At 35.6% G+C, this 24,044-nt stretch overlaps 2 protein-coding genes across 5 annotated transcripts; both read right to left on the bottom strand.

Moving 5' to 3' along the window:
* Nucleotides 1-3,686: 3,686 nt before the first annotated feature.
* On the bottom strand, nucleotides 3,687-12,293 carry sccpdhb (saccharopine dehydrogenase b). Of its 2 annotated transcripts, none has more exons than XM_039692256.2 (12): nucleotides 11,902-12,293; nucleotides 11,029-11,138; nucleotides 10,736-10,816; nucleotides 10,337-10,466; nucleotides 9,860-9,909; nucleotides 9,138-9,268; nucleotides 8,848-8,965; nucleotides 6,285-6,404; nucleotides 6,083-6,139; nucleotides 5,911-5,980; nucleotides 5,703-5,784; nucleotides 3,687-5,464 (listed from the first exon to the last, which is right to left on the bottom strand). In XM_039692256.2, the coding sequence occupies exons 1-12, from the start codon at nucleotides 12,098-12,100 to the stop codon at nucleotides 5,359-5,361; spliced, it is 1,254 nt and encodes a 417-aa protein (XP_039548190.2). In that variant the 5' UTR covers nucleotides 12,101-12,293; the 3' UTR covers nucleotides 3,687-5,358. The 2 variants fall into 2 exon arrangements, with proteins under 2 accessions (XP_039548190.2, XP_039548189.2); XM_039692255.2 differs by having other exon boundaries at nucleotides 5,869-5,980; nucleotides 11,902-12,292.
* An 890-nt stretch (nucleotides 12,294-13,183) lies between these two features.
* Nucleotides 13,184-23,518, bottom strand: cnstb (consortin, connexin sorting protein b). Of its 3 annotated transcripts, none has more exons than XM_039692257.2 (10): nucleotides 23,325-23,518; nucleotides 21,112-21,345; nucleotides 19,655-19,764; nucleotides 18,192-18,222; nucleotides 17,591-17,677; nucleotides 16,935-17,052; nucleotides 16,104-16,125; nucleotides 15,738-16,016; nucleotides 14,477-14,612; nucleotides 13,184-14,368 (listed from the first exon to the last, which is right to left on the bottom strand). In XM_039692257.2, the coding sequence occupies exons 2-10, from the start codon at nucleotides 21,341-21,343 to the stop codon at nucleotides 14,157-14,159; spliced, it is 1,227 nt and encodes a 408-aa protein (XP_039548191.2). In that variant the 5' UTR covers nucleotides 21,344-21,345; nucleotides 23,325-23,518; the 3' UTR covers nucleotides 13,184-14,156. The 3 variants fall into 3 exon arrangements, with proteins under 3 accessions (XP_039548191.2, XP_039548192.2, XP_039548193.2); XM_039692258.2 differs by having other exon boundaries at nucleotides 21,112-21,348; XM_039692259.2 differs by lacking the exon at nucleotides 23,325-23,518 and adding an exon at nucleotides 23,178-23,196.
* Between the last annotated feature and the right edge of the window lie 526 nt (nucleotides 23,519-24,044).

Consider the following 24,044-nt stretch of genomic DNA (forward strand, 5'->3'; position numbering starts at 1 on the left):
CTTAAAGTAAAAATAAATAAGAAAACAATATTTTACCTCAAGTTCTCTTTGGAGGATTGACAGCCCATACTGTCCTCTTCAAGCAATCCAGGAACGTGTCTATTGTCGGGTTTTCTTTCTTTTTTACTTTTTTCTGAACACAGGACAGCCAATACAACACTCACCGCTTCATCCATTGTTTGTTTATGTTCGTTTCCGGAAGTCACTCGCTACTAGTTTCGTCTTCTTGATGACATCATGTGCGTTAAAGACGGCATTTGATGACTGGTCAGGAAGCAACGTGTAGTCTGACGCGTCTTGTCCACGACGCGACAAGATTTTAGGAGTCAAAATCGCGTAATCTGACACAGTGACTATCGTAACAGAAAAAAAAATAGCGTAATTTGAACCAGGCATAAAGTTGATCCAAAAACATCTTCAAGAAGCTTAATAATCATATATGCTGTTACAGTGTATTATAATGAACCGATAAACACTTCAGACCAGAGGTTACACTGAATGCTAAAAAAAACATTACAATAAGAGGGTATGTAGGAGAAATTAAAATCATCTCATGCAAAACAAGAGAATGAGATGTAAAAAAAGGGTTTGCTATCAGATTTATTGAAATCGACATCAGAAAGGCTTTGTTTCTAATCATTTTTATAGATGAAATTAATAAAGTCATCATGAAACAGAAGTTGCGATAGTTTTTCCTTCCCTATTGTGATGTGTATCCAAGTGAAACAGCTTTTTGAACAAGAAGAAATGTAGGGATTTAGTCCATCGGGAATTGATTGAATAGTTGGATGGTTGTGGTTTGCTATTGCTGTGATGTCATGTGAGTGACAGGTTGTCCCGCCCTCGCGCCATTAAACACGTCATCAGAGAAGAGAAGTCTTTGCAAGAGGGGAGGGGAAGATATTTTGATTAAAGATTACATAAGGGCACATTCATTTTTTTAATAATGATGTGCATGCATAAATCATAATACATACTGCAATATTCTATAAAGAAACTAAAGTTGTCAATTTTGATTTCATGGTGACTTTAAACAATAGAGCGGGAAACAGGCTCATGTCTCGTGTATCATCACACATTTTCTGTAAGAGACATTTGGAAAAGGTGTTGCAATATCAGGCAACACTGAACCACATTAAATATTCATTAGTATAAAAATATCCACACTGCAGGCATAGAAAGCCTCTATGTTTACACACCATTTTCAAAGTGGAGTCGTTTCAGAGGAGGAAAAAAAATGTACATGTGGTCCATCTAAATATTGTCTCCGCTGCTGGTTTTCCATAGGCTTATAAACAAACCTGCGTCTGTTGAATGATACATGTGATAATGCCAGTTATTGTATGTTGGCAGTCAGCGTGACTTGTGTCGTATTTCGAATATGTGAGTCGACAGACGTGTGAGACAGGGAACGGTGCATTTCCCTCAGTGAAATCCATCCCTTAGGGTTAATAAAATGGAGTGCTGTGAGCTGCATTCCCTCCCGAGGAAAAACAAATGTGATTTTCTTTCATTTTGGCCTTGTGTGAGGTTGGCTGATGAACGAGGTGCTGTAGTGTGCTTTTCTGCTGACCCAGAGGTAATTAAAGATGCTGGAGATTTACGACGAAGTTGCAACCTCTCTCAGCCACAGAGCTAATCTGAGAGAGCAATATACGTTTAAAAAGTGGCTGTTTATTGCTTTACGGTGTCCAAAATATTCTGCGTCTGTGTCCCATTCCCTCCAAAGTTTAATGCTATAATTAGTGACAATTAGTATCCTCATTGCCTGATATCTATAGGAATATGCGTTTAGCAATTATTTCTTAACATACACTTTCATTTGGGTTCAGTTTTTAATTGAATACTTTTATTCAGCAAGGAAGCATTAAATTATTTTAAAATTTACTGCAAAGACTTTTATAATGTTATTATGATATAATGATTTATATTTTTACTGTTTCAAATAAATGCTGAATGAATCGTAAATGATCTATTTATCAATGAATCATGAAAAAATATCACAGTTTTAAATGAAAAATAATAAGCATTCAGTTCACACTTAAGTATATTTTTTGGAAGTATGGAAGTACATTATTTTCATAATTAATACTTTTTTTTTTTTCAAATAAATGCTGTCTTGTTTAGCATTAAAAAACCTATCAACCCAAAACTTTTAAATGTGTATTGACAGAATTTGGATATTTACTGCAAAAAACCATGAAACACAATCATTTGAATCTATTGAGAGCAATCAAAACACTCCGAGATAATTAGGTGCCGAGACCTATACATCAGTACAAAAATGCAAAAAATTATCTGGACTCTAAAAATACTTTATGACAAATAGGAGATAAAGATAATGCAAACGTTTCGTCTCTTTGCCTTCGTCAGTGTGACAATTTCACCCAATAATTATATAGAAAGGTCTTCAGGTGATTTTGATAATATTTAAACAAACAAATAATCTAGAGTCTAATTATTTAAAAATAATTATTCAATATATTACTCCATAATTATTAAAAATAATGTTGGGAACAATTACACATCAGGAACCCCGAAACAAAACAAAAAAAGAAATATCTACATAAAAACCCAAGCTTAAACAGTCAAATAAACAGTTCATTCTGTTGAGAGCCAGATTTTCAACATTAAGAATTAAAAACCAAACGTAAAAATAGATTAATTTCCTTTCTTGTGGCAAGAGGTTCATTATATTACTGTTTGTATAAAAAGTTTGAAACTTCTAGAATCTACTACTTATTTCCTTCTAAATAGTTTTAAACTCGCCTCAGTGCTCTGCTGTTTACTCTGAAACATGTTCTCTTCCTGTCACAAGTCAAAATGTCACGCCTTCAGTCTGCCTTTCACTCTCACTCCGGCTGAATTTCACATTCTCTCCGGCTCATATACCGTCTCATCCCTCTCTTCTCATTCACCCTTTGGATTTCACCCTCCCTGTCTCGCGTTCTCTACACCTCCACCCCTCCCCCTCTATCTCCACTCCTCCCCCTGTAGCTGTAACTGATGCTGCATAGCCGCCCCATGTCCTGCGACCACAAAACAAGTCCGCTATTAAGGAGTCCAAATCATACAGCAAATCCTTCTCTTCCGCCCCAGCGCTCACTGCAACACATTAGCGAGGCTTCACCGGATCTGTCCAGATCTTTGACACGTCCTTGTGGCAAGCTGAGAAAGATCACACATATAGTCCTAACCCTCCGAGATTACGAATATGCGGTCGTTTCATGCAATCCGTCGGACGACTTCGGGAGGGGCGGAGGAGGACTGAGATTCAGGGTGATGCTTGGGCAAAATGAAAGCGTGAGAAGGGAGGGCGACTTACATAAGGCTTTGCAGTAGACTCGTGAGTACCAGGCGCTCTAAAACATGGCAAGAGAAACAATGTTCCTCAGAGGACTGGAATGAGGGAGGGAGGGAGAGAAAGAAAGACAGAGTACAGAAGACTGATAAGGGTTTTATGTACAATGCATACAATATGCCGGAGAGAGAAGCCTTCGGACTGGATCGCAGGCTTGGTGGAAAGGCGGGGGGAAAGGAGGAATGGGAATGGCATTTGAAAGATAAAGATGTGTTAAAGAGCTCACGAGTGTGGGGGAAACTGGCTGAGGATGTGACGGGAATATGGGAATAGCAGCGCAGACAAAACAGAGAGAGAGAGGGTAAGAAAGAAAGAAACAAACCAATAGGAATCTCAAATCAGGATTTATTAGGAATAGAAATCTTTTGTAATATTATTAAAGTCTTTACTGTCACTTTTGATCTATTAAAAGCATCCTTGCGAAATAAAAGTATTAATTTCTTTCAAAAGAATCTGCTGGACCCCACAAAGGGTATATAAGAAGTTACAGGTTTTAACTTAAAACATTAAAAATATTTTTAGAATTTATACATTTTCCAGGTCTGTATATACATTATACATACATACATACACATACATATATATATATATATATATATGTGTGTGTGTGTGTGTGTGTGTTTTAATTGGTGGATAATCTACAGATTTACCTGTGTCCTCAATATCACTGATTTTATGTCATATCAAATCAAGGCCCACATAAGCAAGAAAAAGCAATCGATTTAATTAATTCTATGATGATTTATGGTTTTAGTTGGTTTGTCTTGAAAAAATTACAGGAATCAGTAAGATATAAGAATAACATATATAATACTGTTAAAAATTGTGATCAGATAACTCTCAAACCCTCAAGCCATGACTAACTTAAGCTCTTTATTTCATTTTTACAACATATGAGGAATCCCTCACCTTTGTCTTTCTATATGTCATCCTATCCATTTCTCATATATTCTACACGTCCTCAATGCAAGGTCTGTGAGTTTACAACATACTCTACTGTTGCCGCCTCTTTAGTCAAGTGTGACAACAGATTAAAACAAGCTCCATCCCAGCATCTCTTCATTTCCTGTAAGACTAAAAGCAGCTGAAGCTGAGTCATACTGTGCTTGCCAAGCTGCTTCGTCCTTGGCCTGTATCTTTCAGCCCCTGTTCTTCATCCACTGCGACCCCCGGCCACCTCTCGTCTTTCCTTAAAAAGATATTCACAGCCTTTCCTAATCTCCCCAAACAACGTCTACCCCTCTCACAACAAATGACCTTTCCTGTCATCTCCACACACATAACCGGCAGATGTGGAAATGGAAAAAGGAGACACCTAGTGGCAGATTTCTGTTAAAACGGAGATTAAAAAAATTAAAATGGCCAAATCAATAACTCACTCCCAACCCACAAGACTTTCATTTAACTTCAAAATACAAATGAAGATATTTTTCTTTCACCCAAGCTTCAAAACGTTCAGAATAAAATTAAAAAAATTAAACGAATCCAAATGAATTGAGGGGTTTAATCCAAGTTTTCGGAAGAAACACAATTACTTTATGATTAACGTATTTCATTTAGTGTTTTATTCACATATAAACATTGATCAACAACCACACAAAATAGATACAATGGACAAACCTCATTGGTTCTTACAGAAACTCAAATGTGTGGTGTGAGCTTCTGTGACCAAATTTGATCAATGTTTATGTGAATAAAAGCCTAATTGTCTCTTCAGAACATCAAACCTCTCTGATTTCTTTTGTGACCTCTTTATGAATATTTTGAAGCATCAAATTTAGATAGATATTTAGACATTTAATGCAATGACATTCAAAGATGTTTAAGTGTGGCTTGAGTCAGTGTTTTAGGGTCACAGTATATACTTTAAGATCTGAGACCTTTAATAGATTACAAACAAAGAGCCGGCCTACAGCACTCTATTCACACTCCTTTTGGCTAAGTCACTGCAAAATTTCAACAGAGATGAGCTAGGCTGAGTGAATCTGACAGATTACTCATGTCCACTGTCCGCTCTTCAGTGAGAACTGGACTCCATGTTTGTTCAGACGCTCTATTAGGGTGGTTCTTGCAAACGCTGAGCCCGGAGTGAACACGCCACCTCTGTGAGGAACAACAAAAGGACAACAGGTAAGAAAGGACTTTAAACATGCTACTCGAATAACCTTCATTGTTAATTGTAGAATAACTCTACAGTTCATACTCGTGTAGCTTTGTGTCAAATATGAAGAAAATGTTTCTTCAACCAAGGGGTTGATTAAAATTCAATGGGGGTTAAGTTCACCAAAGTGCCAATAGCTGAAGAATCATCCATATATTATTTTGAGGTCAGACTACTCACTTATTAGGGAGACAGTGAGATTCGTTCAGCAGTGTAATAGCTGCCTGCACCATGGTAATCGGTGTAGCGATGTATCCTGGCTCTTCAAAATACAACGGTAGTTACCATTTAAGTCGAAGTATTTAAGATGAATATTTTGTGTCAAATCATATTAGCAGGACAATACCTGGTCCTGTTATTTCAGTGTTGATGGTGGCATTTGGCTTGCCAAGAGAGGGGTCCTGACCTGTAGTGTAGCCCTCCCCCATAAACCTCAGGCAGAAGGAGGTTTCATCCATCTAAATTAAGACAGCAATGGCAGAGAGACACCATGCATCTTCAACAAAACAAATAAGGGCTTAGTCATTTGTTCTGTGAATTTCAATGCATTTTTATTGTACCTGCTTTCTTGACGGTCCAGACTTCGAGAACAAACCAAATGAGAAAAATTTGGGAAACTAGTAAAGAGAATAAAAAAAAAACACACTTTGAGTTGATATTCATGACTTCATACAAGTAGTTCATGCTGCTCTATGGTAAGAATGCTAGTTCTTTTAACAGTTAAAATATAATCAAATGGTTTTTTTTTAAATGGTACTGGACCTGAGTAAGCAATCCCCTGCCAAAACTAAATTTGACCATGAACCAAAAGAGCACGCCTGCAAAGAGGGTCTTCAACACGGAGAAGGGACCACCAATACCTACATATGCCATGTACTGAACCTGAGGACAAGAGGACAGAGGAAAACAAAACAGTGAACTGTTGACAATTAATTTAATCAAATGAAGGCCATACAACAATAACAACAAGTGGGTTGGACAGTGAACTGCACACATTTGTGACAGCTGAATTATTAACGCATTATGTTTGAGTCCACTGCAAGACATCAAACAAAAATGATCAGATCCTGACAGCACCCTGTTGACCTTCATGACATCACCCTGTACACAGTGGTCATCGCTATGGAGATGAAAGAACAGGATGATGCATCACAAAGACTGTGAATCATCCCCAGCTCTTTGCATGAAGCCTTTCAGAGCACTATCACTGTAATCATGTTCGCACAAGACAGATCGAGAAGAAATGTAATTAAAGGGATAGTTCACTTTGAAATTAATTTTTGGTATGTTTTAGCTTACCTCAAGGGGATCCAAGATGTAGGTGTCTTTTGTTTCCACAGCATTTTCAATTTTGACATTTTTCGGTCAAACCGATGTTGTCTGTCAGTTATATAATGGAGGTTTAAGGGGTCCACCTCAAACTTTGAGGCTCAAAGAGCATGCACAGAGAAGTCAAAATTAAACATGATTTAATGACTCGTGAATGTAAGTACACACTGATGGCCTAAGACATGAAACGAGCGGTTTGTGTGAGAAAACGAACAGTATTTATATAGTATTATATAGAACAGTACTATATAGACCCCTTTTGCGCCGACGTCACAGTTAGCTGGAGCTAGCTGGAGGAAAAACAAAGTGAAAACTGGAGGCGGCCAATACAAAACAGCACAGATTCGGCTACATAATAAGGAGCTTAAATAATTGTTAATATTATTAAATGTCATCTTGTTGAGTTGTTTGGTGCAAGAATTGATGAAAAATTGATATGCTGTATCTGGAACTTTTATTTCTAGAAAATATTCACATCATTAAAATCGCAATGTAATGTCACTCTTTACATTGTCGTGGTCTCGGCAGAACTGTGGATTGTACACACAAGCCTTGTACAGGACCATAGGCATCTAAAGATTTATATGCCATCAGTTTCTATTTACGATCGGTTTCTCTATAAGGTAGTTTTACCTACTAAACATATTCACATATATCGAAATCGTCTTCCATTGCGATTTCCCGTATATCTAAATATGTTTAGTGAAAGGTAAAACCACTCCCGAAATCTCCGTGTAAACATTGCGCGACGTAGACGCGCGAGAGATCACTTCCGGCGCAACGTCTAGAGGCTGGAGACGATTCAGTTGCACTTCTGATTCAGATCAGGTCGACGGCAGGTTAATAAGAGGTAAAAAATATATAAATACTGTTCGTTTTCTCACACAAACCGCTCGTTTCGTGTTTTAGGCCATCAATGAATGTGTACTTACATTTACGAGTCATTAAATCATGTTTAATTTGGACTTCTCAGTGCATACTCTTTGATGCGGACCCCCACCTTGCATTATAGCCTATGACTGACAGACAACACCGGTTTGACCGAAAAATGTCAAAATTGAAAATAGACAAAGACACCTACATCTTGGATGCCCTTGAGGTAAGCTAAAACAAAGTGAAGAAACTGTCAAAGTCTGTCTTTTTTAGGAACCCATTGCATTGGATCTACATTCCAATAACAGTTAACTGAAAACGGAAAACTAGGTTTGGGTTCGAATTGTTCTGCTCACAAAAACTGATTGGCATGGTTTTTAAAACAGCAGAAATTTGGAATGAAATTAATATGAACGACAAAAAAAAGAATATATAATATTCATAATGCCACCTTGTTGAACATACGAGACTTTAAGAGTACATTAAAATATACAATATAAAATATTTATTTTATTACGTTTTTATTCATTTTGAAAAAATAATTTAATTATTTATAAAATATATATTTTGATATTTTAAATATACATTACAAAATTTGAGATTATATCGCTATAATAACCCTAAAAATTAAAATATAAATGAATAAACTAAAAAATAGGACAAATTTCTAATATGATGACAAATTACTAAATATAATACAATATAATTTAATGTGTTATTTGTAATTAATATGTATATAAACATATATATCATAAACATATATATAGTGGTGAATGGGAGACTACAGTAAATGTTCAAAATAAATTGCATTCCCATTTGCTATAATAGCAAAAGAAAAAATATAACTGGAAATGTGTCATCACAATCTTTGAAAAGACTCCATTTCATGGTAAACTGTAAAAAGATGACTATAAGTATATATACATACATATACACACACACATATATATATTTATTAAGGCTGTCAAACGATTATTTGCGATTAATCGCATCCAAAATAAAAGTTTGTGTTTACATAATATATATTATTTATCATTTAATAGAAAATTATAAACAAAAAAAATGAAATATATTGAATTAAATTACATTGGTATCAAAAGTGTGTATTTTTTTTTAGACTCACAGGGCAGTGGTTATGTTCCTCGTGCATATAGCGCTGAGTCCGGCGCACCACAGATGGATCTGAGCCCATGAAGGGAATAGCATACTGCTCAATCTCCTTAGTGAAGAAAACAGCTCCCCTGGGAACACCAAAATAGCAAGCAAATTAACACAAGTACAGATTTCCATCCTGAGAACAATTCTCATTCACTCCTTTGGGAGTCGACTGCTATATAAAGCACATGAAACATGATCAAGATATTATTAATAGAATCTAATGTCGAGAAATATTTTACAAATACATAGAGCCACCTCTTTTTAATTCTAGCGCCGACAGCCGGGAGAGGTTTATGCCCAAACTTTTTCCTTATTCTTCTGAGACTGGCACTGTCAGCAAAGCCAAAGATGGCCGACTGCCATGTCGCATCATGGGCACATCCACCCTGATGAAGAAGACAAGACAGCTGAACAAATGCCAAGACATGTTTTGCTGTTTTGAGGGCACGCAATAGGTCAGATACAAACAATCTGCTATAGCTCTCTTCATACCTGAATCAGGTATGAAGAGAGCTATAGCAGATTGTTGTAACCTGATCAGGTAACAGCAGGAAATATAATTTGATAGAGTGCTTATGAAATGGGCCATAATACTCTCAATATACTCTCTTTATGCCATCTGCTACTCTAACAGTGGAATTTAATTTATGTACAGTTTTTATATAGTGTTTCAGACTGTATTTAAACATTTTCTTTCTTTTTTTTTGTGAGCAATCCCCCCCCTCCAAAAAAGAATCTCTCCTTTGAAATCAAGTTAATCATTAACATAAATTCCCACAAATTCCTAGTTTGCTCCATCGGGATATGACAGTTAGTTGCATTATTTATGAGCAGCTGCAATTGTGAATTCCCAGAGCTTAATATAAGCACTGCTTTAATCCTTGATCAGTTTGAGAGCTCATTTTCAATAACAGTCAATCAAATTCCAATGGACTTAATATAGTTGTGCAAAATAATGTATACTGTATACTGCTCACCCCAGGTCCCGTGTTGATGGTTAAAAAGCTCTCCACAGCAGTGAGCGTTCCTGTGGAAGACAGGCAAAGGAGTTGTCAGGCATCTGCAGCTCTCTACAGGCACGTTTGCCCGCAGCTGCACTTCAGAGGCCAACCACTGACACTCACATCCGGTGAGCACTGAGCGCCTTTGCCTTTGTCACTGACACATCCCACTAATTGAGATGAGATTAAAGAAACCGACTGCACAAGGGTCGTGTGAATCAGGGGTCAAAGTTCATTCACAGGGCAAATGTCACAGTAACATATGTATGTTTTAACATTAGGAGGACACTGATGCAAATAGCACCTCTAAACCTGTTATAAGCCAAGTCAGGATTAGAATACTGTATGGTACTGTAGATTAGAAGTAATTGCATTACTATTATATTATAATTTAATTAGACTTTTAAATAATCAATTATTAATAATAAAACATTATCCATACATGCAACCAACCTTTGAAGTGATTCTGTGTGTAAAGGATGCCCATATCTGCTGGTATTGAATCAAACCCACAGCTTCCAATGATATACACACCATTCTCCTGAGCCTTACTGTGGTACTTCAACTGCATCCCCTCTAAAAACTGCATAATTCAACAATCAAAGAGATCTCCATTCAAAGTTTTGTGGTATGTTCAATTTTTCTTTACATTTATAATGTTACAAAAGATTATTTTATTTTTTTAAATGCTGTTCTTTTGAACTTTCTATTAGTCAAAGAATGGAAAGTCACAGTTTACACAAATGTTTCAAGCACCAAATCATCATAATAGAATGATTTTTTAAGAATCATGCGACTGAAGATTGGAGTAATGACTGCAACAAACAGTGATAAAAGCATAACAGTAAGTACCTGTGGTTCTCCGCAGAGGTCAATGTAGTGGGCCCCATTCTCTATGCAAGCCTTCACCACAGGCTCTCCATAGAATCTATACTGTTGAAAGAAGACAACTCAGCACAATCTACTTCCATATATGCAAAATGGCATTTTACAGTCAACAGTTCACTTAGAATAACACAACTCCATTTATCATTTTTTGTCATAAAGCTATTGTGGGACTATGGGTGTGATGGGACAGGTGTGAATGCACAGATGTGTAAACTGACCCCTTCCTGTGCTTTTTACTATAGTTTTTGTGGACTTACAGGTCCCATGCAGTTGAGCACAATACAGCCTTGTTTGCACATGATGGCCAATGACTCTGGCTCGGCTACATCTGCTACGATAACCTCCACACACTTCAGCTCTGGTTTACCTGCAGACAAATGATCCAATGTCAGAGATGGATGTTTCTCTCTTCTCTAACAGCTCAAAATGATATATATATATATATATATATATATATATATATATATAGATATAGATAGATAGATAGATAGATAGATAGATAGATAGATAGATAGATAGATAGATAGATAGATAGATAGATAGATAGATAGATAGATAGATAGATCTCAGTATGGGGAATTCCAGAGTATGATGGGATTGTCAGAACATTATGCCTTTAATCAACAATATTCTCAAACCTTGTAATCCCATCGGATAATCTCAACAGACAAAATCTGCTGAAACTCGTCTAATACCATGATCTGACTGCCTCATGCCTAGCCATGGCTGTATGGTAATTCAAGCTGTCATAAATAACATATGTGCATTGTAATTCTGTGTAGCCTAGCAAAAAATAAATAAATAAATAAATAAAAAATTTGAGATTATTTTATAATTAAAAAAATAGTTGACAAACATGATAGTACAGGGAAAAACATGGTAATATCATGTTAGTTTTTATTATTACTAAATGGTCACACGTAGTCTATTGTATAATCATGTAATCCAAATGAGAATTAAAACAGTATTTTTGTAGCCTACAGAGTTACTACTATATTGTATGTTTATTATTTTCTGTTGTAATTCATTGTTATATAATATGTGTGAGCACCTCAATGTAAAGTACAATTACGCCAAAATCTAAAAAGTTGTTGTTAAACTTAAATGTAGCTACTGCGTCAAACACGTACACAGAGCGTCAGCTGCCTGAATGAGTGTTTTTTCCAGTCGGTCGCGGTTCCGTCCTGCTACAGCCCATTGTAACGACCCTCCTGGACCCTCGGTACACGTCCTCGCGACCTCCTCCACTACAAACTGACCGGTAAAACCAGTTGCCCCAAACACTATTATATGGTACGGTCTTTTGCTTGATATTGTGAGCGTCGCCATTATGTTTGTAATCCGCGTGCGATGCTGCTCCTCTGGTGTCACTGTACAGTGTACAGTATCAGTGCAAAGTACTGCCAAAGAGGTTTAAAAGCTCAGGTTCTGCTTCAGATAAATTGTAGCTCATATACAAATCCCACTGTTTGTGGGTGAAAATTCCAGAAACGGTCACATTTTGAAGTAGTGCAGAGACATCTTGTGCTGGAAAGGTGATATTACCACAACAGTAGGCTACTACAGTGTAATGTAAGCTATATTTTGTGACCATTAAAATATTATATATAGAAAAGCAAATGTATGTAAATACACAGAGCTGTAAATAGCATTTGAATGTCACTTGATAAGTTATAAGATTGCAGCTTGTTAGAGACTGTTTTGAAGAAATCAGTCAAATATGTCAAGTTCTAGTCAGACCACTTTTTTTCTAATTCATTTATTATTATTATTACAAATGATTTTATCAGCATAATTACTTATCAGCACCATCTTTGATCTTTTGTTCGAAGGAGTTCACATATTCACAAAATTATAGAAATGGTGCTGAATCTTAGGCATTTTGTTTCTTTCTTTAAATTTGTTTTTAAAAATCTAACACGTTTATAATTACACTTTGAACCCTATATATTTTCGATGCGTTTCTAGACTTTTGGTCCCCACTGTTTGTTTTTGTGATTAATCACATATTGTAAAATGAAATTAAGCAATATGAATGAATTATTTCAATATGCAGTTTACTTAACAATTGACTTTAAAGTTCAAGCATATATTGTTCTTTTGGCAAGATAACAATGACAGTACAATGATCAGGTACTTAATCAGGGCTGTGACACTATAATATTTTTGTTCTGTGCATCTTAATGGTTCATTGTTAGAAAAATTGTTATTGGATTCTGAAATGAAATTAGCTATGAGTCAGTCTACGGATGACACACTGGTCTCCAATGTGAAATGCTCCTACTTCACCTAGGTTATGTGTGCCAATTCCATTTGCTGCTGCGTCAACTTTTCTTCCATTCAGAAGACCATTCCACTATTATCATAGAGTTACAGCATAAACCCTCTTCCAAAATATATTTCATGTCATAATTCAGAGATGTCATGTGTATTACTTTGCAAAGGAAAACAGAAAGACATACAGAAATAGGATTCTAGTTCTGAGAATAACATTAAAACACTCAGGCCTGGTTTCAGAGATATGGCTTAAGCCAGGATTAAGGCCATTTAAGTAGCTTTTATAAACGCGTCTCAGATAGAAATATTACAAGTGTGCATCTTGAGACAAAACAATGACACTGAAATATTTTAAGATATATCAGTGCAAGTTGCTTTCAGTTAAAACGCTCAAACATGCATTTTAGTCTGGGACTAGGTTTAAGCCTTGTCTGTGAAACCGGGGGTAAGACTATTATTGAAAACACAAAAACCCACTTTAATTACTGAACACAAAACATGCTTGTAAGTAAAAACAAATTGATTGCTTGCTGTCTGATACGATTATACAATTTTCAGATTTATTTTGTACCGGCTGACCACAGAAGAAGTGCTAGAACAAAACCGAAGTGTCAGATCTGATCGATCCTCGTTATTCAACATGCTTATCTGTTTGATAAGTTAATATCCCATAAGTTAACATTGCAAGATTTTTGCTTGTTCATATTGATACTGTGTGAATTTTTGTGCTTACAGTCAATATATCTCAAAATAAAAAATATACATACAAAGATAATCATGGAATGTAGTGTATCGGAGTACTAAAATGTACAAAAACAATGTTGTGGCTCCAAAGGCAATTCTTTCAATGCATGTAGCTATTGATCAGTCAGAGGAATAGCTGTGGTATAGTAAAATGCTCTAATAAGCATGTTTTAGTACCAGTATTAAACACTTTATACAGATGCATTAGGAAGCCCTGTGTGTACAGACTCACTAAAGAAACATTTATTAAGGCCTGTCTGGTAATGAGCATTTGTGCATATTATCTCAAGAGAAATACTGTTGTTTATCATTATAAATGGTAATATAAAGAAAAAGTTCCACTTAAGTTAGCATAAAATAGCTGTTATGATGCACCAGAAGAGAGCCACTGTGTGAGAGCGTCCACTCCTCGTCGTACAGGTCCAAAGAAAAATTCTACGTTTTGCGAGAAGTCGACACACACATTAGAGTACGCCTCTCCAATGAGACAATAAAGAGCAGTCCCACCCATGCTAATCACCACGGTAGCCAGACACAAGAAGAGAAGGACGAGGCAAGAGTTTCCAGACACCTCATCTGGAAGCATGAGAAAGATGATCATTCTCGAATTAATACAAAACAGAAATATGAAAATATAAAGGCCCTGTGTGACCAATTGTTTACAAAAATGTGATGAAATTGTACCTTGATCGAAAGCATCATCTGGCTCTCTGAAACGGACTTTGCGTTTGGTCGAGTCTTTTTGTGGAGTCGTATTTTCTGTTTCCTTGACGTAGGGTCTCTTCTTTAAAATAGAGACTAAGCCATTTGAGGGAAACGTCTATGAAATAGACAACAACATCTGAGGTTGAATTCGTTTTAAAGCATGTACATAGCAAATAGTGTAATAACAACTAATAACCAAAAGGGGTCAGTATGTGCAACATTATAATGAACCGAACAGGATTATTGTGATCCCTTGTGAAGAGTACTTTTAAAAAAAGAGCACTTATTATGATAATAATAATATACTTAAATGTGAACCAATGTGTTTAGAACCAATTTATTATAGAATATTTGTATTCTATTTTAACCCACTTAAGAAGGACTTAAAAAGACAGTTCAACCAAAATTAATTATTTACTCACCCTAAAGTTTTTTCCAAACCTGAATGACTTTCTTTCCTCTGCTGAACACAAAAGAAGATATTTTTACGAATACCAGACAGTTGATGAGCCCCCATTGACTTCAATACTATGGAAGTAAATGGGGTCCCACCAACTGTTTGGTTACCAACATTCTTCAAAATATCTTCTTTTTGTGTTCAGCAGAGGAAAGAAAGTCATAGAGGTTTGAAGTGGCATGGTGAGTAAATGATAACAGAAACATTTTCGTAATTGTAAAATCAGAAGCCTAAACAAAAGTGATGAGAGTCTTTAAATCACTATAAAATAATTGTGTTCTGCAAGCAAACAAACACATGTAATCATCATTCAGTTGTCGTGTTTGTTGATCAAAAAAGTCAGTAACTCTTTCAGACTGTGTGTCCAATACAGTTCTGGAGAAGGTTTTTTAAAACAACCACGCCCAATAGCTTTAGGAAACCATACACTCCCTGAACGCTTCTTTATAAAATTCCTGCAGCTGGCTGCCATAATGCCGTGGATGACATCACACTATTTTGCTTTCACAAACCAGAGAAACCCTGTGGCTAAAAAATGTGGCTCGAGAATTGGAAGAAAGTCCCATTTGACCTTTCACGAAGTCGTAAAAAGAATCAATTCGAGGACCCATATTAATACATCATTGCATATCTAAGCTCCGAGGAATACAAATCGCTATGTAAGCGGTTGATTTGGAAAGATCGCAGCAGACGGATGGTGTCTCAGCATGCTTATTTTTTCTATAAGCAGATGGTAATATGCAAGAGATTAACATCACTCCTACAGCGTTCTACCTCCTTTACCTGAATGAGGCTGTCCAGCTCATCCATGGGAACCTGGCCGTCAAAGTCTGTGTCGTCCTGCAGCTCCTCATTCCAGTACTCATCCTCATCAAGACCTTCCTCCTCCTCATCCTCATTCAAATCACAGTTCTCTTCTGGCTCTTGTTCAGCTTCCAGCCATGAGCTGTCGTCCGCCCGCTTTTCTCTCCCTGTTGAGTTCACTGAAGCTTGTTCTTGTTTTGATCTTCTGTGTTCGGTCACATGGCTTGGGCTGTTCTGTAGTTTTATATCGTCCATGTTCTGCAATAACGGACTGCTTTAATCAGACTTACGGAAACATAAACCGCATTCGTGGATAATAAGCAATTGTAATGTTTTTGACTTTACCTTTTCCAAAGAGAAGTTAGGCCTGAAAGAGGAGTAGAGTTTGTCAAATTATTAATTAAGGAGTTATTTAACTTCTGTAGTGTTTTGTATTGTATAAAAAATGTATATACAATAGCAAACCTAGCAAATAATGAATAATTATATATATATATATATATATATATATATATATATATATATATCATTAACCTTTTTACATATTTTTATTTTAAAATATATACCTTTAGAGTAATCTTCTCAATGCTATTTAAATACACACACACACATATATATATATATATATATATATATATATATGAAGAGTTCAGATGCAAAAGCCTTTAAATGCCATTTAAAATTTTCTTTATCATAATTTTTATCATCATTTTTCTTTATCATCATTTATCATCATTTCTTTAATGATGATTTTTATCAAACTTGTATATTTAAGTTCAGTAATTTCACTTAAATAACAATTAATAGGTAATTATCATTGTCATTTAAGTGAAATCACTGAACTTAAATATACAAGCTTGATAAAAAATGATCATTCTAGAAGAAAATTTCAAATGGCACTTAGAGGCTTTTGCATCTGAACTCTTCATATATATATTACTGTTTTACTGTATCTTTTATCAAATGACAACAACGTCTTAAATATTACAGTAAATGAAGACAAAAAAAGTGAAAAACATTCATATCTTTCTTTAGGTATTTCCCTATTAATCAGTTTAAATTGATGACACTTGACAAGGCCCTGGCTCTGTCAGGGTTAAATATTTTTTAACTTTGTAAATAAAGTGTAATAATTATTCTTCTCTTCAGACAGTTCTTGTCTACACACAGTCTCACCTCTGGTGTGTTCTGCAGATACGACTCAACACTTCCATATGCTCTCGCGCTCTGTCAGTTCCATTAGCGTTTAAAGTAGAGTTACTTTCTGTCTGGATGCTGATTTTCCTCTGGGACTCTGAAACCAAACATATTGATTTGATTCTTAAATATTTGGACTCATTTTCTGTCTATCTCTCTCTCTCTCTCTCTCTCTCTCTCTCTCTCTCTCTCTCTCTCTCTCTCTCTCTCTCCCGCATATACAATATGAACACAGATTATCTGAAAGCAGTCTAAAAACACTGATACCATTCTCGCTTCCAGAGACTTTATGAAAAAAGTTTCACTTTCTACAACAAGACCTTGTTGACAGTTAATCAGATAAGGGAAAGTCTGACCTCTGTACTGCAGTGATATCGGTGAAGTAACAGAGTCACGTGTGGTGTGGGCAAAGAAGCGCGGTTGGGAAATGAGCAATTTCCTGAGATCAAACCATACCACTGCGGTTTACTTACATAAGATGAAGCTACCAATTCAATTTACAACAGTATTGTTCTATTTCTAAGAGAATTATCATCTTTATAAGATAAAATAATGCTTTAGGAAATCCTCTCACATGCAAACAATTTGACCTCGCCTGGTTAAAGTTATTATCCATAATCATCTGGCATTCTTACCCCATTTCTTTTGTATGGAGGCCAGATTAGACAGTAGTCTTTCATGGTACAGCTTCTCCAGATGAAGAAACTCCACTGCCCACTGATCTGAGATGGTCAATGCTTAAAGAATGCAACGTTTAAAAGTGTTTATATAGATAGAGTACCATTCAAAAGTTATAATTTAAACTAATTATTTATTTTTTAAAATATCATTAAATTTATCAAAAGTGACCATAAATACAACTAAAACACGGCAAAAAAATATGAAGACTGGAGTAATGATACTTTCACAGTATTTTTTATCAAATAAATCCAGCCGAAACTTCTTTCAACAACATTTAAAAATCTTACCGAAGCCCATTATGACCAGAGATAAAACAGTTATAAAAAAATCTCTTTTTTAAATTAAATAACTATCAACATCCTTCCTTTTTCCAACACCCTAAATGTTAGCATGGAAAAACACACCCCAATGAGCTTCCCCTTGGTTACGCTTCCCCTGGTCTATAAGACAACAGCATCAACAGGGAACATTTAGTGACAGTCAAAGGAAAGGCAAAGAGGAAACAGACCGAGATCAGGAGAAAAACAGTGGTGCATTTAATATCCAAAAGGATACAGTCCTCTTCAAGGAAGTAGCCCTCCGCTATCTGTTATGGAAGAAAAATATCAGCAAGTAAATTATTACATCTCCTTACCAATTCCTGGATCATCACAAAGACAGCTTCATCAAGCGTTAAGCCGCATTTCATGTAAGACCTGAATCTGGATTTCATGTCAGTTCCCTAATCAAGAGAAGAGCACATTTCAATGAAGCGCATGCGAACATGTTAACGGGTCTGACAGTGAGCGGAGTATGATGTTTGAGAAAATAACTGCCCTATCTTTGCCCATCTAATGCATTCTCTTACATGGATCGTCTATATTTAGCGTATGTAGGAAAATGAATAGGTTTTCCTGTACTCTTGATTTTATCTAACTACAATAATCTCATTGGGAGGTAATTTACACCCCTTTATTTATAACTCTATGGGGAAATTAAAACAACAACTCGCAGAGCACATTTCAGCAGTTTGTCTTGATGACAGATCTGATTATAAATGTGTATGGTGTTTTTGTCAAAGCTTTTTTACACGAAGGATGCCTGGAAATGCTGACAAAATATGAAAAACAAGAATAGATTATTTTTGTACTACTTATATCACATTTTGGTTGAAATTAAAGAGTTAGTTTAAAACCAAAAGAGCTTATAAGAATAGAGTTCATTAGCGCCCACAGCATTGGTCCCGGAAGTATTTTTTCCAATCATTTCTACCAAAGGGATTTAAAAAAAAGTCTTTGTTAAAGCATTATAAGCCATGAACCAAGCCAACCAGCTATGGGGTGGATCACAACATTGCGATTGGTGGAATTTTCTGTACAGCATCATGGGTAATGTAGTTTTCACCACAAATTCTGCTGTTAAACAAGAAGCAAATATTATCGTACTCGCAGCTCACATCAAGGCCGTCTTTATTTGTTTATATGTTACCCTTAAAAATCTTTTTTCCTATTGAGAAAATTAATGGAGCTATATATACTTTCAGAACAAGACTGTTGCACTGTATAGATTACTGCTGTTTTTCCCTTTAAAATATCCTTTAGTAAACAACAAAAGTTATCAACACTCTTAGAATAAAAGGTTCAGTGGGGTTCTTTATATATACAGTAACTATAGGGTTCTAGAATTTTAAAGAACTCTTTATGCTAAAAAGCTATATAAGATATATAACCTGATTGCATAATACTTGTTAAACAGGTTACTTAAAAAATGTACCAAGTTTACGAGCTGTTTAATTAAAACATTTTGTTAAAAGGGTTACTTAGAAAATGTACCAAGTTTACGAGCTGTTTAATTAAAACATTTTGTTAAAAATAAACATGCATTGAAACAGAATTAATTAATTGAACTTAATACATAAAATGATCACATGATGGGAACCCCTAAAAGGCCCTTTAAGGTCTTTCCATGCCAATTTGTGTTTTGGCAAGGGCCTTTTTGTGGGCGTAACCTTTTCAAACTCCCAGTAGTGTCCCACTCACCTGGTGTAAGGAATGAGGGAGGAGCATGTGATCATTCTCTTCAACAAGGGACTGCAGTGAAGCCAGAAGAGAAGGACTAGGTCCAGGTGGCACAATCCCAGAGAGAGTACCTGTACAGAGATCACATCAGGAAAAAAAGAAGGAACTCTGATGCAATTGCATAATTACGAATTTAGTAAACTGGTAAATCCAGTGATTTGAATGCATTATGGCTACTTAGGTGTATGGTTAATTAAACTGTTTAATACCTGCTAATAATTAAAGGAAAGATTGTTTTTGGAATGTGGTTAGCAGTTGGTCTAAATTTAACCTTAAAGAAGCTGTTCAGCCAAAATGACATATTTGTCATTATTTCCTCATGTCATTCTTAACTAGTAATCTGACCCTTTTTTTTCCTGGAACAAAATAATAATTTAAAAGGATCCATACAACAACATATCATAGTGATTCCTCTCAATCCTCAATAAAAACACGCCATCAAAGTGATCCATATAACATGTGAGCTATAAGTTAGATAAATAAAAAGTTTTTTTTAGATGCTCAACAAGGCTGCATTTAATTGAACAAAAATACAGAAATATTGTGAAATTTTAAATAACCGTTTTCTGTTTTAATATATATTTGAATTGTAATTAAACCTGAATTTTTAGCATCATACAGTCTTTGTCACATGATCCTTCAGAAATCATTCTAATATGCTGATTTGCTGCATAAGAAATGTTTCTTTTTATTAGGAAATTTTGAAAACAATTGTCCAGCTTATTAAAATAAACAAACAGCAATGTAAGAATGTAAGTGTCCTTAGTACTTTTGTTAATAAGGACACTTTAACATTGCTGTTTACATTGCTGTTGTTTTGAACTTGAATTATTTGAATAGTTATTGAATAACTTAATAACGGCCACCATTGGAAATTGAGAAAACATCTGTTTTCCAGATGTGTGCTGTTGTGAGGGATTCTATTCAGAGGGAATTAAATTTCCAGTTGAATTTGGGGAAACCACTTGAAACATTTGTTTTGTCGAGCTATTTCAATTACTTTTGTCATTGAGTCTCTGCAATGGGGGGTTGAATAATTTCAATTACAACAGTATATCTATATATATATATAGATATATATAGATAGATAGATAGATAGATAGATAGATAGATAGATAGATAGATAGATAGATAGATAGATAGTTAGATAGATAGATAGATAGATAGATAAATGTACTGACCCCAAACATTTGAACAGTAGTGTATACAGTAGTGTATACAGTACAGTAGTGTAACAGTAGTCACTTCAAAGGGCCGAGGTATATATCACTGTCAGTAAATTCTTAAATATTTCTACCTTTTGTGCTCCAAGGTAAATGGAAGTAATTCCATTTCACGTTTTTGATTGAATTGTTTATAACATTTTAAGTAATATTTCTTTCATCAAGACAAGAATTACAGCGATATAAAATGCCTACCATGATCTAAAGAGCAACTGTGGCTCTTGATGTTTGTTGGAGACCTCTCTTCTGGGTTCATTATCTGTGAGTCGAGTTTAACAGCTTCCACGTCCATTACCTCGGCCTCCTGCAGCTTGTTCTGATTCTCATCAGAGGCTGCTAGGTAAGACGTAATGATGTCCTCTGCGGTCTGGCTTATTGTACTCGTCTCTTTCCATAGTACAGACTTCCTTGTAATGGACTCTCCCATAACTGCTAGGTGATCACAAAGAAGATAGACGATCATGAAAATGAATCTATATCTTAACAAGGACTCAGGAGAAAACAGTAAGGACTAAATATATCCACCAATTGGGGACAGGGTGGTTTTTCAAGTTCTTCACCCTGTGCTGTCCCTTATAGACCATTTTGCAAGATGTAAACAACACTGGTCCAGAAGGAGTTTCAGTTTTTTTAACACTACATAAAAGCTGGGATAAAATACAACCAACAGAACATATAAAACTGAATCAAAAAGTTAGACAAACATCTTTAAGATGTTTTCTTTACCTGTGAAATAAAGAAAACAGTTACAAACTGAAACAGGAAGTGTTTTTGGACCAGTGTTGTTTACATCTTGCAAAATGGTCTATACTGGTCATATCTGTCATCAGTGACAATGCATCACATGATCGTAAATTGAAAGAGGAAACACAAATAGCACATGTTTGGTGTTACTGAACATTTTACAGGCAGATCTTGGGCCTTACTTAAGGAAAACCTTGTGAAGCTGTGAAACAGGGTGTCCTAAAACGAACCAACACAAGACAAGCTCAAACTGACAGGTGTGTTCAAAAACAAGAGCCGGTTATGGCAGCGCTGCATAATTCATGGGATAGGGGTGCTTGTCTTTCACTCTGTCTAGGGATTTTGAGTGAAACCAGAGACAGAGATGGAAAATGGGTGAAGTGTGGATGAGTGTCCTCACAGTAAATTACTTGTCACTGTCAGAGTGGTAACAGAACAGGGGGAATGATAAAAGGCTGACAGAAAAGTTTCTTGACATACCATGACCATAACCAGATCCATGTCAAGTTGAACATTAATAAAAGCCGAACAGTGTGAACAGGGTGGTCATATAATGAGACATGTTGAGATTATACTCTACCTGATGCAGCAAAAGTTTAACAGTTTTGTTTGCAGAAATTGTGCTGAAAAAAATTTCATTGGCATAAGTTTCTTTAATACACTACCGTTGAAAGGTTTTGGGTTGGTACATTTTTAACAGTAAAAATTGAATTTTCATTTTAAACAGTCTTCAGTCAGTGTAACATGATTTTTCAGAAATCATTCTAATACTGATTTGGTTCAAAAGAAACATTTCTCATTATTATTAATTGTTTGTTTTTTTTTAACAAAAAGTAAAAAAAAAAACATTTATTTGAAAAATATCACTTTGCATACTTGCTTATTAAAATTAGTTTTTTTTTTAATATGGAAAAATTATATTTCAGTTTTTTTACTTGTAATTTTCATATTTTAATCATGGTATATATCAAAAATGCACTATAATAACATTCTGATTGTGTACCATGACACCACCACGGTTTTGTTTTGGTGCTGTTATATAACTGACTAATTTTTTCATTTTTGAGTGACATCCAGTCACATCAAGGTTGGGTTTAACCATAACTTTTAGTTATTAGTACACTAAATTAAACCATGAATTAGCATAATTTGACAGGCAAAGGGATTGTGTTGAAGCCTGCAAATATAGATGTCAGGACATGTCATGTTTAACAACAGACAGGTGTTCACATGCCTGAGGCCTATCTTAAAGAAAAGCACATACTAAAACTGACCCATTTTAAAAGAAAAGAAAACTAAAGAAAAGAAAACTCTGTTCTCTGCCCCTCTGGTCAACTTTGAAGATTGCACTGTAGGCGGAACTTCTAATGAATCTTCACCATTTTAATGAATGAGTGTGCTAAATTAATATAAACGGCTTCAAAAACCCAACATCACAACGTGGACTGGTAAAAATAAATTTATGTTTACGTTACTGCTTTTGTAACATATTTCTACTGATCTAGTTTTGCACATACCTTGTACACAAATGAAAAATGGTGTAAAGGGCGCGTGCTTTAGTGTCCCGTAACCATTTCACAGCATCTTGTCTTTTGTCGCTATTTTATTTTCATCGGAAAACATTTCAAAATGAAAAACAGACACACGACTCATGTCGTACTTACGTTTACGCTCTGTAATGATGTTACAATATTCCGCATCTGTCAACGCGTGCACGCGCAGCGTTCATATCTGTTCCCAGAGCTGCTCAAGCAACCACCCCAGACCCCTCTCTGTGAAATACAGACCGATCTCAAATCAGTTTCGATGCCTTGTCTTGTCTCCGCATCTTTGCAGTTGTTTACAATCCAAACAGGGGCGTTTCTTTACAAGGTTTCGATCTTGCTGGACGACAGTGGACGTTAGTGCCACCCATCGGTTCACATATGGCACTGACATTGAAAGTGTTTTGGAGACATAAAATTAGACATCAAATTGGCTGCTGTTCACTTTACTGCATTCATTCAAGGCGAGACAATCGTCTATTTGCCCACATAGCAGCAAATATGACAAATTAGCTTTTAAAGTAATTAAATATTTAGTCGTGACTCCTGTCAGGTGACAGAGAAAATAAACGTAGTTTTCCAAACTCCTTTACAGTAGACCTTGCGTTACAAGATTCAACAACAAGAAAAATGCTGGTATAAGAAAAAGTTGAGTTCAGTTTCAGTAATGCATCAGCATCATATCCAAGAATATTCCAAATATTTTCAGAAGTCTTTGTCTAAAATATAAATAAACTATGAGGGGAAACATGGAATGGACATTAGAATATAGGAATTGGAGCAGAAAGTAAACCCAACCCCTGAAACGTGCAGTGATTATGGTGGCTTGCTGTGGTCTGT

This window comes from Pimephales promelas, chromosome 13, assembly GCF_988280905.1.
Source record: "Pimephales promelas chromosome 13, fPimPro1.hap1.1, whole genome shotgun sequence".
Lineage (NCBI taxonomy): Eukaryota > Metazoa > Chordata > Actinopteri > Cypriniformes > Leuciscidae > Pimephales > Pimephales promelas.